This window comes from Papilio machaon, chromosome 25, assembly GCF_912999745.1.
Source record: "Papilio machaon chromosome 25, ilPapMach1.1, whole genome shotgun sequence".
NCBI lineage: Eukaryota > Metazoa > Arthropoda > Insecta > Lepidoptera > Papilionidae > Papilio > Papilio machaon.
In genome coordinates, this window is record NC_060010.1 from 2723311 (window position 1) to 2737889 (window position 14579).

Below are 14579 nucleotides of genomic sequence, written 5' to 3' on the forward strand. Positions count from 1 at the left end.
TCCACAGCTATGTTACACTAATTAGAGTGATAAATACCCTATCCATTGCAGATAATCCTCTCAATTGTGATTGCTTAATGGCCGGCTTTGCGAGGTGGTTGCGGGAAGCAAAAAACTTGTCCCAATCTGATAAATCTGCAGCGGTCTGCGCCACGCCACCTCATTTAGAAGGAGCACTGCTATCTAGACTATCGAAAAATAAATTATGTGATGATTTCGAACATATAGAATCAAAAAAGGATGCTAACTATGATTATAATAAAATATACGATGTTGATGATGTAGTAAGAGATAAGCTAAGTGTTGTTGATGAAACAGTAGTTGATGGAGATATTTATATTGATAAAGCTGAAGGTTTAGATGATGATATTTATGATGAAGAACTAGAAGTACCAGGGGAAGAAGATTTGCCGATATCTAAGACCAAAGTAAGATTGTTTTAGTAACTATTTATTTTAGAATCAAGCTGTTGAGTTTGTTATACCTTTGAAATAAATAAAAGACCTTGTTTGTTTTTCATTTAGGTTCAATATAATTTTATTACAAATTTAATTTCGTAACACTAAATTATTATGGCCGTTGCAGTTTATTCGTCCCATTTCCTAAAAAACATTATTGTTAAAAATATTCAAAACTGATGTGAAATATTTCTTATTGCTGCAGTTTTCCGCAAAATTACATCAAATCGGCTGCTATTCAAATTCGTTTGGTTGGAAATACAATCTACTGAAACTCAACATACTGTCTCGATTCACATTATTTTCTGATTTGATTTCAGTTTAATTTAAAAAGTAAAATTTACCAAAGAGTTGGTTAAAGCATTTGATCACAAATTTAATCTACCAATTCTACCAGGAGATCATGATTAACAAAGAGTTCATATTATAGGTGCGGTTGGAAGACGCTTGGTATGATAAGGAAGAAGTGCATCTATCGTGGTCGCTGGACCCACCATCAACGCGTCGGTTTCGTTGTACCGGTGTTACAGCATCAAGAGGCGGCAGTCTGCCCAAGCACGTGGCATGCCACAGAGCTCCACCTGCTAATGTTGTACTGCGAGGTTTCAAAATTGATCCCCTTGAACATTATACGTGAGTTTTTAAATTGGTTTTTATATTTATTTGACTAGAAGGTGGTATTTATGATACTGTAGCTGTACCTAAGCGGAGTTTCGGAGCTTGTTGAAAAAAAAAAACTAAAATGAAAGGAAAATAAGTCAAACAGTTCTTTAGATTTAAGATTGTCAGGAATCAAAAAAAAAATAATAAAGACGAAACGTTTATTCTTCTACAATTTAGCGGTGGAAAAAACTAATCATTGTTTAGTTAATTTGTTTTTCAAAGATTACATTGAACGTTTAGTTTTGGTTGTGATTCTCACTACCATTTAAAGAGCTCGCTTAAACTACTAGAGGTTATTCAAATTGTAATTAATAAAAAAATACTTTTAGATTTTGTATCGCATTAGAAGAAATGGACAATAAAGATATGCCGATGGCCCTAGTATTAGGCTGCAGTTTACCTCAACTTGTTAGACAACGCGCTGAGTACATAACTGTCTCAACCTTGCCCGTCACTACGCCACCCACAAGACCTATGTTCAGGTAAGTTTCGAATAGATTATTAATTTGGACCTTTGATTTGAATGACATACAGCATAAAGTAGGTTTATGGATAACCAATGAGACACCTGATGCAATAAACTTGGACATAAGTAAATTTCGAAAAAGGCTAACAGCATATATATGAGACTCCTAGTTATATTTTCCTTTTTTATATTTGTTTTTAGTGAAGTTTTAAAAACAAACTCTTAAACTAGAACCTAGAGTTCTGCAGATAAATTGTCAAATATCTTTCACAGGGTTTCGGAAGTACGTTCCAACGTGACCAGTGACGGAGTACTAACTGTATTGATATCAGTTATGGGTTTACCTTCACCGCGCTCGCCTTTCGTATTACCACGTTCTCAAAGACTTTCTCCTGACAATAGATATCTAGCTATAGGCAATTGTTATGTAATTCTGGCAGTTCTATCGAAAGGATCGTTAGTAGCTCAAAAAGATACGCCATGTCAGAGTACTTTGGAAATATCGATGGAAGGTTTCGTAAGAGGACCTTATGAAGTCTGTGCAAAGATTTCGAAGAATAAACTGGATGAATTACGTCCGATTTGTGTTGTGCCTCAATTACAAGAACCATTAGGTTCGTTGGAAATCAAATCTGGAATTAAGGGATTGAATTCTGCTTTAGTTGGCGTGGCTCTAAGTTTAACGGTTATTGTTATTTGTCTGATATGGTTTGTAAGGAAGGTTTTGAAGAAACCAGCCAATTTTGAACCACACAGATGTTTTAGACCGGAACCTGTGGCGGAGGAAAATGTCAGAGCTAGTTATGTGATGTTAACGGCTACTTCTAAAGTTTAAATTGTTTTTGTTTTAAGTTATGCCATATGATAATAATTTGCTAGTCTTTTTAATTAGAATTATTGTTTTATTTATGTAAAAATTATTAAGCATAATTTGCCTATAATGTGAGCATTTTAAGCAAAACGTTCACCAATTTTATTGAACAACTTAAATAAATATTAATAAATATTTGTAAATACTTTTTATATAAATATACTTTAAACTTAAATATTTATTATGTAAACGGGATTTATATTTAAAATGCTAAACTAAAACTAAATTTAACTTATAATTAACGAAATAGCAATTTGTTATTTTGTTTAATATTTGCTATTAGCAAATATTAAATTTCAACGTACAATAATAAAAAGAAAAACGAAGTTTTGTTATTTAAAATTCAAGAGGCACATTAGGTATTTATGATGTAGTTGCCTTATTTTTTGTAACTTGGTTTTTCTTTAAGGATAAGCAACTCTTTTTTATCTACATTAGGTTCTACAAGTTTGTCAAAATTATACATTTACCTGGTTTTTTAAATTTGTTTCATGTTTTATAATATTTTTTTTAAGTTATTGGATGTGTCTTATTTGTATTATATTTTTTGTGTTTTTATCTTATAAATAATATTGTTTAAGACAAAAATAGATTTATCTATTTTAATTTGGTTTTCGTAGAAACTCATGTATCGGCAAATTTTCCGGAACATAATTTAAACTCATCACCTCTATGAACTTTGATAAGAAGTGTCAACTATTATTGAAATCATTTATGTCTTATTGTACTACAAATAGGTATATAAAACTAAGTAACTTACATTCGTAATAACTATAAAAAGCGTTTACTAATAAATTAAACATACTTTACAATACTCTTCGAACTTTTTGTGTGACATCTCAGGACATCTTAGGCATTTAAAGACTTTTTGTTTGGTTTTTTGGTTTTTCCTAGTATTTGTTCATAAGTTGTAAAACATAATAAAAATGCTTATCTTTAGAATTTTATACCAATGTTCTTGAAAGGGTTTTACCAACTTGTAATGTTTTTTAAACGTTTCTTCCTCAAAATGTAAGGCTTTATTTTCCTAAGCGTTATTCGTAACATTTCGGCTTATATTATTTGTGTTTTTGTTTTGTTATATTAATTTTTATGTACAGTTTATTTTTTATATTATATTCTAATGATTAAGTAAAATTTAAAATAAGCGTAATTCCATGGACTTTGTATGTGTGACAATATTGCGGAATTTAAAATAATAAAAAAATATCACACGATAATTTGAGCTATGTTACATAATGTGTTCTAGATGTAATATGTTATTTATAAAATAAGTGACTATTTTGATACTGTTTGTTTGAAATTATTAAATAATTATTAAAATTAATAATGGTGATAGTCAGAAAAATGACTGAGGTTCTTAGGACCTAACCATAAAATCGTAACACGTGTTTAACTATAAATCTAACTGTTTTTATTTGTAGTGATACAGTTAATGTGTTTGGAGTGTTTTAGACTAACAAAATCTTCTGTGAAGATTTATTATTTAATTTGATTAATATAATAACACGAGGCTGACTAGCGAAACAAATAATTGTTAATGACAAAGTCATAGCGAGTTAGTTTTTTTTTATATATTTGCGTTTTGTTAATACTAAGGTAAATAAGCAAATTATTTAATGAGCATTTACTGTATAGAGGTTGTCAAATATCTTGGCGGCTCGGAACATCGTACGTGTCGCAGCAAAAAACACAATGTTAAGTATGTCTTAGAATTCATTCAGACAGCCCGGGGCGAGGAGCTCAGCAGATTTTTTATCGCAACTTAAATAGAGCTTTATCCCATTGAAACATGGTTTAATTGTATACTTCGTACGTCTTTTTATCAATAGCAAGCGTAAAAAAAGATTTGAAAAAAAAATTGTCTCCATTTTAATGCATAATTTAATTACGATTAAATCTGGTCTGCTCTCCGACTCGGTCTATGTGAACGGACCCTTATGTGTACAGGGATGCGGAGAAGGCACTGCGCAATGTGCCAAGATATTTAAAAAGGCGTATACTTTTTAGACATTTTTCGCCTTATCTGTACATGATTCGAAAGAACTTTGGTTCTGCTTTAATTAGTCGATAAATAATGTAAATAATTAATTTATGTTTTTTAATAAATAAAGATTAACTTTTTATTCATCGTTTTATTTAAAATTACAACACAGAACTTTATACGCCATACGCTATCTCAAGGTCGAGGCTTTGTATCACCCTATTTGTTAGCAAACCTTCATTGAAATAGTTACAAGGAATATTACGAACAAAAATCTGCTAATATTTATAAAATGTAATTTTTTTAAGAATTTCATTATTTACATCTGGTTACTACATTAAAAGGTACTATTAGGCATCTACTAGGTAAGTAACATTATTTATTATAACTTAACGTGTAAAAACCTAATAGTATACGATATTCTCTTAGTATATTCATAGTGTCTAAGACAAAACAAATATAATAGAAATAAAGCAGTACCAAAAAATAAAACAAAAAGGTAATGTTACCTCATTAGAAGTCTGTTTTACGAGTGCTGGGATTTTCCCTCTGACATGCGCACGCGTCTCACAACAAACATTAATGATTGTCAGTGATAAATACACCGCGATGGCGAACGGACGTGTCGTAGTTATTCTATTAATCGCATTATCACTTACGATCATCGAATGCAAAGTGTTTACAAGATGTCAATTAACCCGCGAACTCTTAAAGAATGGATTCTCAAGGACATTTATTAGTAATTGTGAGTTTACATTCTTTAATACATAAAAACAAAATACATTTTTCAATAGTATATAGATAGATATTATTACATTTTATATGTTATTTACATAATCACGTTTAATCTATACAATGGTGCATACAAGTTCGTCAATTGTTTGTTCTTTAACTTAAGATTAAGTTAGTTTACGATCATTTATTTAACGGTTGTTAACATTTTACTTAGCTATTACTTATCAATATCATTTTATCTTATCAAGATATTTTTAAAGTTATCATAAACATGCTTTAACATCTTTAAAACAACATACATAGTTATCGATTATTAGATGTATTTTTGTCATACTTGTAGATAAATTGCTTTGAATTAAAGATGACAACAAATTATTTGCATATTAAATTTTTAATATTCTTAGAGCCAATTAAAAGCAAATAAAAATGCTGATAAGTATTCGTTAGTTATGTTACCAAATTAGAACTAACGATCTAATGTATCATAAGTCATTTTATCATAAGGATATATTTTTTAATTTTTAACAAACCCACAATTTGAGTTATATCAACGGCTCCTGTTTCCATCAGTTCACGTTTTTATGAGCATGTCAAAATAATCTGGAGAATGAAGACGGAATCAGTCATGAGTTTCGGTTTTTAAATTAACTATTACTTATTCGATATACCGAAGTTTATGTTAAATTTTCTCTACAATTTACACTGTGTTAAATTGCATCACATAGCGTATTGTTTGTCTAGCTATTGTATTACAATTCCAGTTGGAAATGCCACTCCGTGTGCGTAGGTGACATGACATTTAAATCAACCCGAACAAGGTCACATTATACAAAATACAGTATATTTGATTCTAAACATATTTTAATAAATTAAGAATTTAGACCAGTTTTAAAGTAGAGTAAACACAGGCTTTTGAACGGGTAAAATTCACAAATGAACCTATGAAATTACCTTTATAATGATATAATAACAGATTTATTGAAAACATATATCTCTATGTATAATTAATTAATAATTTAGACACGCAAACGATCCGAAATAAATCCAAAAGACTAGTGACATGTGTATATATAATTTCTCATATCCATTGAATTCAATTATATGGTTAAAAAGATCTGTTACGAATATTGAAAGTATAAAATATGGAATTGTATGCTTCTTAGACTGTTCAAACTTATGTCTAACTGACTATAGAAATTACAATGAATGACGAAATTAATAGAAAAGACAAAATTTTTCTATATGTGCTTCGTCATTCGAAATAAAATCTCACATTTATACTACTCATCTATATATATAAAAGAAAGTCGTGTAACTAACACGACTTTCTTTTATATATATAGATGAGTGTAACTAACACTATTTATAACTCAAGAACGGCTGAATCGATTTGACTGAAAATTGGTGGGCAGGTAGCTTAGAACCAGGAAACGGACATAGGATCATTTTTACCCCGTTTATTATTTTTTATTCCGCGCGGACGGTGTCGCAGGTAAAAGCTAGTCTTTATTAAAATTTAAAAAGTGAAAAATAATGTACAATCTATTATTTTTCTAAGCGAAAGAAAATTTCAAGTCTTTAGAGGTTACTTTGTTATATTGATAATATTTTTAAAGTAAACTTTAATTAAATTTTACAATAACCTTTGTTTAGAAATTTTTAACATTATATAAAATCTTATCTTATCTCTTGACACAGAAAGTATATAAAGACAATATTTGAGAATGTATCCGTGTAATACGTCAATTCGCTTGTAATTATTTATTTTTTGTGGCAGACACTGGAAATGCGTCATATTGTATTAGTCTACTATTCTCTAGTTTGCTATAGCTTATATAAAGCTTGTTTAAACGCTATCTATGTTTATATGGACAAGTATAATATCAATGCTAGCTTGCTTATCTTTTTTTAAGTTTTTTTTTTTAAATTTACATGTCGTTTTATTTTTTTTATTTCAGGGGTATGCCTGATAGAACAGGAAAGTGACAGAAACACATCGGCTTATCATGTGAAAACTCCAAGAAGAAAGTACTATGGACTCTTTCAGGTAAGAAAGTGGTGGATTAGCAATTCTAGAGTTAATGTGCTTTTCCATTGTAGAATTGTAATAAATATATTGTCATCGCTCTGATTCTCGTTGAAATAATAAAGAGAACAATATGTTCTACTACATGTTTGACTGCAGTGGAATTACACAGTAAAGTCGGCGTAATATTTTACATTTTGTCAATTATTTCAGATAGGAAGTGAATATTGCAAGGAAGGTCGGAAAGGTGGCAAGTGCGATATAGCTTGCGAAGGTGAGTCCTCGGATGTCATAATATACATATTGACATGCGTAAACACAAATAAGAACGATAAGCGAACTTATTAAATACTAGCTTTTTCCCGCGACTCCGTCCGCGCGGAATAAAAAATAGAAAACGGGGTAAAAATTATCCTATGTCCGTTTCCTGGTTCTAAGCTACCTGCCCACCAATTTTCAGTCAAATCGATTCAGCTGTTCTTGAGTTATAAATAGTGTACCTAACACGACTTTCTGACTATATATATAGATGAATAACAATGAAAAATACTCTTACAAATAAAATACTCTTCTGTCAATAGGCAAAATACAACATAAAATAATAGCCTACAAAAGAGACTAACCTATTTAGACTAGATATTAACGTTTACATTTTAAGTTAATATTTTATTAATTGCTAATCTATATATATAAAAGAAAGTTGTGTTAGTTACACCATTTATAACTCAAGAACGGCTTAATCGATTTGACTGAAAATTGGTGGGCAGGTAGCTTAGAACCAGGAATAGGACATAGGATAATTTTTACCCCGTTTTCTATTTTTTTTTTATTCCGCGCGGACGGAGTCGCGGGTAAAAGCTAGTTTATAATATTAGTAAGATGTTATTTTATTTTTACACAGCCCTACTGGACGAAGACATCCGTGACGACGGCATGTGTGCATTGAAAGTGTTCGAACAAGAGGGTTTCAAGTACTGGTCGCGTTGGGAGGCGCGGTGTAAAGGACAAGTGCTGCCTGATATCGAAAAGTAACTAAAAATATTAATAATTGGAGATTCTTTTACCTTGGGTTTCTGAGACATAAATACCCGTTTACAATATTTTGTTATCTCTGTTTTGTCAAAGATAATGAAATATGTTTTATACAGAGATTTTGGTCTCTGAAATCAACGATTAGAGATACAAAATAGATTAAATCTTTACACAGAACACTTTATCTTTGACCTCGTTGTTAAGAACAAGATTACAATGCTTCAATTTATTTCTAATTATCATATTTAGAACCAAGAACTATGACTATGAACTAAAGACGATAAAAGATTTCGGATTGAAATCAACGCCATCTACTTTCACACTAGAAGACTTAAGTTAGCCTTAATTTTAGTATTTCATTAAATGATGTTTTTTTTTAATTTAATTTTTTTCTTTAGATGTCCAGATTGGCAGTACCCATCTAATCGCTCGTCGCCGCCTAGAGATAAACGTACCTTAAGAGGTCGAAGATCAGCTTTAAGAAGAAAACGTTTCACATTACATTTGGAGCAAACCAAAAAGTAATACAGTATTGTTTTTATAAATTGTTATTTGTTTTATACATTTTAGTACAAGTAAATTAATTTTAATTAATAATTTATTTACCTTTTTCCCTTTCCATTTTTGCTTAGATTAATTAACTTTAGTTCACTATTACATATATATTGGACGCTACTGTCGCCGGCGACCACCTCTGCGCGGATTTAAAAACAAATTAGTAGCCTATGTGTTCTTCTAGACGGTGTTCTATGCCAAATTTCAGCAAGACATTCATAACAAACATCCATCCATTCATCCATCTAAACTTATGCATTTCTTAATATTACAACGAAGTAAGAGTTATTGAAATTCTTATTAGTCTATGGTTTATTTCAATGAATGAAGATTCAATGCAACTCTTCCCCATTTAAAACTAGTATAAGTTAGCATAAATATTACAACTCTGTACTTAATGCTTATCATTTAAGCGTTGTTTATAAGATATCGTGTTTAATTATCCAACATTTATTGTAATTAAATGGTTATTAACTTTTTATAGAAATTAATTGTAAGCAAGTTTTGAGAACGAGGTGAAATAATGTTTTGTTTCAATCAATAACAAAACTGGTACATTTAAATTTATTACTAAACTAGCTATACTAAAAAAACGTAATTAGTTGTCTATGTATTCTTCCAGTCTATGTTCTACATCTATGCCAAATTTCAGCGAGATCCGTTGAGCCGTTCTGGAGATACCTTGTAACAAACATCCATCCATCCATCTAAATATTCGCATTTATAAAATTAGTAAGATAACTGTCGCCCGCGACTCCGTCCGCGCCAATTTAAAAACTTATTTGTAGACTTGTGTTCTACCAAACGATGTATGTATATGCATTTTTAATATTAGTAAGATTAAAAATTAGATTTATTTTCTTTCTACCTTGTTTTCTACATTTTGGAGCGAAATCTTGTAATCGATACAGATCTGGTTTGGATCCACACGTCGTGCGTCCATGGCGCAGTGGTTAGGCACCTGACTTGTAATCAACATTTCCAGGTTTGATCTTCGCCACGTACCAATGTGTTTGTTGATTTTAGAATATAATTTGTCCATTTATGCAACGCGTTTTTACGAGGAAGAAAAACATAGTGATGTACAAAACTTTTCTGTCTTTCTGTCCGCGAATCCGTGATTGTTCCGGCCGATATCGGATCGGATAATCTCCGAAACGGCTGAACCGATTTTAACGGAACATTTACAGGTAGGGAACATAACAGAGAGCGTCGGTGGCTCAGGGGTTTCAGCACTTGACTTGCAATCTGCAGGTCCTGGGTTCGAATCCCGCCATGTACCAATGTGTTTTTCGATTTTCGATTAACATATGTACATTTATCCGACGTTCTTACGGTGAAGGAAAACATCGTGATGCAACCTGCACATATCTGAGAAGAAATTCAATGATATGTGTGAAGTCAACCAACCCGCACTTGGCCAGCGTGGTTGACTATGGCCTAGTCACCCCTAACTTGGGGTAGGCTCCGAGCCCCTCGGTGGGGACATATAGTGAGCTGATGATGATTACAGGTAGGAGCTTACGTGTAACATGTAATTTTTTTAATCTGCTCTTATGAAATCGCGGGAATCGGCGATTATTAAATCAAAATAAACGTAACTCTACAATAGTTCGGTTGGTATTCATAATGATGACCTTTCTTATCTACCGACTATAAATAAAGGCCTTATCATAATTTCCACGAATGTTTCCACAGCAATCGCTAGTTTTATTACAAATCCAATTAAGATAATGAAATTAATTATTATAAATCTAGACAATATATTTATTAACTTATTCTTATGCTAGGTTTACAGCCGGGCGTTGTTCGCATGATTCGTTTGCACAGTATAAAACTAAAGTAATAAAAAAAACTATTCTTAGAAGTGTCATTTTAGCAATCTTATTAGGTTAAGAAAGAAAAACATTGAGTTATAGTTGGTTTCTGAGACTAAGAGCTACGTATAAAACATATTGTTATCTCTGTTTTGCCAAAGATAATAAGAGCAATGACGATATGTTTTATACAGGGATTTTGCTCTCAGAAACCAACGATTAATTATTAGTGCCTAAAACTAAAACTATATTATCTTTAAACTTAAAAACGTACAGTAAGTAGATAACTAATAGTTGTACAAGTACAAGACCAATCCTAAAGATTTTTAGTTAGTTTAGTTTGCACAAAGAAATGTACAAACAAATCCATTACTATTGCCTTCATAATATTATTAGAACAAATATATGTGATTACATGTAATTGAACGTAAGAAATTACGAGAGATTTCTTTGGCAAAGTCTTTTATGAGTTTCTCGTGGGCCATATTATATTGGTTTGTCATTTAGATACTTTATGACTTTAATCAAGGCATTCCTTTCCTCCCTACTGCCAAATTACATTCTGCATGAGGCATATCACTTTAAGAACATTTTCTAGGATCATAATTTATCATTAGTGATATGTTAAAATAAATTTTATTCTATGTACATAGAATTCAATATGAGTAAAATAGGTAAACTTAATTTCATTTGTAATGCGATAAATTTATGTGGCCTGGTGGGAAAAGTGAAGCTCACTTTTGTTTCACTGTTTAGCCGTAATGTTAATTTCAAGTGTACTTACATCTTTGTCGATTGTATAGTGGAACAAAGATATTTAGCCCGATGTGAGAGGCGCTGCTGTCGCGTTAGCTTTGTCAAATGCTATATAAAACTCACATGGGCAGCTATAGTACGAAAAGAACTTTGACATTGTCAGGAGGCCGCTAGTGAGCTATAATGATTTAGTTTGACTTATGCCCACCGGGTCAGATATCCTTATTGGTCTATAGCTGTTTTTTTTTAGTCTTGTGTTTCATTTACTATGCTCTAGTATATTTTGCAAATTAATAAGGTGCATAAATTTTTGCGATTCTTTGAAATTAAACGAAATTCCGTATTTTATGTAAAAACCTGTTAAGGTAAAAGAGTTGCACATGAAAATAATATTGTGTTTTTAATAATGATAAAAATATTTATATTTAAAATTGTGTTTGATAAATTGTTTACAGATTAAGCCATTCTGGACATCTGGAAAAAATTAACAAATATAATGAAATATTTTACAAGAAGTAAATGATAAGCAAATCATTTAAGAAGATCGGGTGTACTTTAACTTTAATTTTGTAGACTATTTTAGATTACTGTTCTGATTGACTGACTGAAGAACTTACTTTTCAACATCGGGTAAAGTCTGTCCTTTGCACCTTGTCCCCCATTTGGACCAATATTTAAAACCTTCCTGATCAAAAACTTTTTGTGCACACAAGCTATCTTCTTTAATGTCTTCATCTAGGAGAGCTGTAAGTTAAAGATAGGTTGAGACAATAAAAGCTTGTATTAAAAAAGAGATAGTAGCTTTTTTTGAACTATACAAAAAATAAAATTGGACTGTCTGTTTGTAATATCAAAAAAATCATAATTCGTGATCGTCATCTTCAAACGGTTTGACTAATTTTGATGGAAGTTAGTTGATGTGAGCAGGCGAGCATTAGATGTAAATAATTTCTTAGTGAAAATAGTCCTAAATAATTTTAGAACAAAAGACGACTACGGTCTAAACTTATTTATAGAATTTTTTAAATATTGACATAAGCAGCCATACATCTTACTAATATTATAAATGCGAATATTTGGATGCGGATGGATGGATGTTTGCTTGAAGTTATCTCCGGAACTGCTGCACGGATCTCGTTGAAATTTAGCATAGATGTAGAACATAGTTTGGACGAACACATCGGCTATTAACTCAACCGCTAGCTACTTATTATTATGAATTAGACACACCTTCACAAGTAATATCACATTTTCCACCTTTTCGACCCTCTTTACAAAATTCGCTTCCTATCTGAAAGACAAAAAAATACTTATTACACTTTTATCTTAAGAAAGATGACTTATTGAAAATTAATATGTTTGTAACTTGGTTTTACTAAAAATACTAATGTGACTCAAAAAGAACGAAGAAAGGTATGGACTGGTGTATCTAATAAAAACTTTTTTAACTACGTACTTGGAACAGTCCGTAAAATTTCTTTCTTGAAGATTTAGTAACAACTGCCGCGGTATTTCTATCGCTTTCATGTTCTATCATGCACACCCCTGAAATATTATCATTTTAATTTTAAGATTGTCTGAGAGCACTTTTAGTGTAGATTTCTCAAACTTAATCCAAATCAAAGACAATTAGAATATAGATACATATGTCAAAAGTTCGGATATCACGAAGCAAATCGAACGAAGCAAAGATGTACTACAGGTACAGTTTCGCTTGACAGACCAAGGGGTGAAGTGCTTATGACTCTTTAATAACTGATGGCGTTTACATTTAAAATATTTGAAGCTCGCAATGTTCGCTCTATAATTAGGATTTAAATCTCTCTGATCCACACTAAGGAAAAGTTATAACTATTTGTTAGATGGTATCTCCAGAAAGGCGTCATGGATCTCTCTGAAACTTAGCATAGATGTAGAACATCTCCGCTAATTAAAGGTAGACAACGCATCTGCATTTGCAGATGTCTATGGGCAACGGTCACCTCGCTATTACGGCGAATTCAGGTGGCCGTTTGCTCGTTTTCCATCTTTTGATACAAAAAAAAACATAGCCTGGAAGCTGTTATAAGGTACGATTTAAGTTTTTTTTAATTTCTGGCGGAAGGTGTAGCGGGCTACAGCTTGTCTAGCTAAGTATATGTAAAAGGTACCATCTAATATATCTGAGTACATGATACTAAGATAACAACTAGTAAAGTTGCCATGGAGAGTAAACGGCTTCACCAATATTGAAAAAGATTTATTGCGTATCGGTAAAATTTAAACTATTGGTGGCAGTTCGTACCAAAATGATTATTTGTATGTTTCATTTTATCATAAAAAGACTTACAGTTGCTGATAAAAGTTCTTGGGAAGTTATTCCTTAGAAGTTCTCTTGTCAGTTGACACCTTGTAAACACTTTGCATTCTGCAATTGCAAATATTACTGTAAAAATCAATAAATATTGAATACGTTTGTTCTCCATCTTGTTTTATTCCAACTGACCTTTCTTGAGATATTATCAATGTTATGTATTAAAGACATTCGTTGAGGGGTTTTCCAAGTAACTAGATATAAATAGAATAGGGATACGATTGAAGTGACATTTGTATCAACATGTTGCCATCCCTCACATTCTCTTTGAAAAAATAGAGACAGCATATGCCAATACAAGTTTCACAGCAGTCGAGACCAAAGTTACTACTTGACATTGAATTTCATTTCCTGTCCCTTTTGTTTAATCCAAGGTTAGCAATTTTGAAGTTGATAAGCGTGTTTTACTACCGTTTTACGAACATGTGCCGATTATTGTGGCGCTACCATCTACTTTTATGAAAATATTATGGATTAAGTCCCGATATATAAATAGATAAACGTTAAATAGAGCGTCAGTGGCTCAGGGGTTAAGCACTTGACTTGAAATCTGCAGGTCCTGGGTTCGAATCCCACCATGTACCAATGTGTTTTTCGATTTTCGATTTACATATGTACATTTGTCGACGTTCTTACGGTGAAGGAAAACATCGTGATGCAACCTGCAAATATCTGAGAATAAATTCAATAATATATGTGAAGTCAACCCGCACTTGGCCAGCGTGGTTGACTATGGCCTAGTCACCCCTAACTTGGGGGTAGGCTCCGAGCCCTTCAGTGGGGACGTATAGTGAGCTGATGATGATAATAAAAATACGCATAGAATAAAATTATCCATCAGTTTTCAAATAAAGTACACAGAA

At 31.7% G+C, this 14579-nt stretch overlaps 2 protein-coding genes across 2 annotated transcripts in view; one reads left to right on the plus strand and one right to left on the minus strand.

Moving 5' to 3' along the window:
- The window catches only part of LOC106711010 (leucine-rich repeat-containing protein 15), a 71481-nt gene extending 62676 nt beyond the window's left edge, over window positions 1-8805 (plus strand). Inside the window, exons 9-17 of the mRNA XM_045684201.1 lie at window positions 52-428; window positions 889-1091; window positions 1451-1603; window positions 1861-2126; window positions 5119-5187; window positions 7136-7224; window positions 7417-7477; window positions 8105-8231; window positions 8634-8805. Of these exons, the coding sequence (XP_045540157.1) occupies window positions 52-428; window positions 889-1091; window positions 1451-1603; window positions 1861-2126; window positions 5119-5187; window positions 7136-7224; window positions 7417-7477; window positions 8105-8231; window positions 8634-8760 (1472 nt within the window). The 3' untranslated portion in view covers window positions 8761-8805. The remainder of the gene's footprint in view (window positions 1-51; window positions 429-888; window positions 1092-1450; window positions 1604-1860; window positions 2127-5118; window positions 5188-7135; window positions 7225-7416; window positions 7478-8104; window positions 8232-8633) is intronic.
- A 2954-nt stretch (window positions 8806-11759) lies between these two features.
- Window positions 11760-13832, minus strand: LOC106710993 (lysozyme). The gene is made up of 5 exons (XM_045684198.1): window positions 13693-13832; window positions 12820-12908; window positions 12594-12654; window positions 11981-12107; window positions 11760-11837 (listed from the first exon to the last, which is right to left on the minus strand). Exons 1-5 carry the CDS (start codon window positions 13826-13828, stop codon window positions 11813-11815), a joined length of 438 nt encoding a protein of 145 aa, XP_045540154.1. The 5' UTR covers window positions 13829-13832; the 3' UTR covers window positions 11760-11812.
- Between the last annotated feature and the right edge of the window lie 747 nt (window positions 13833-14579).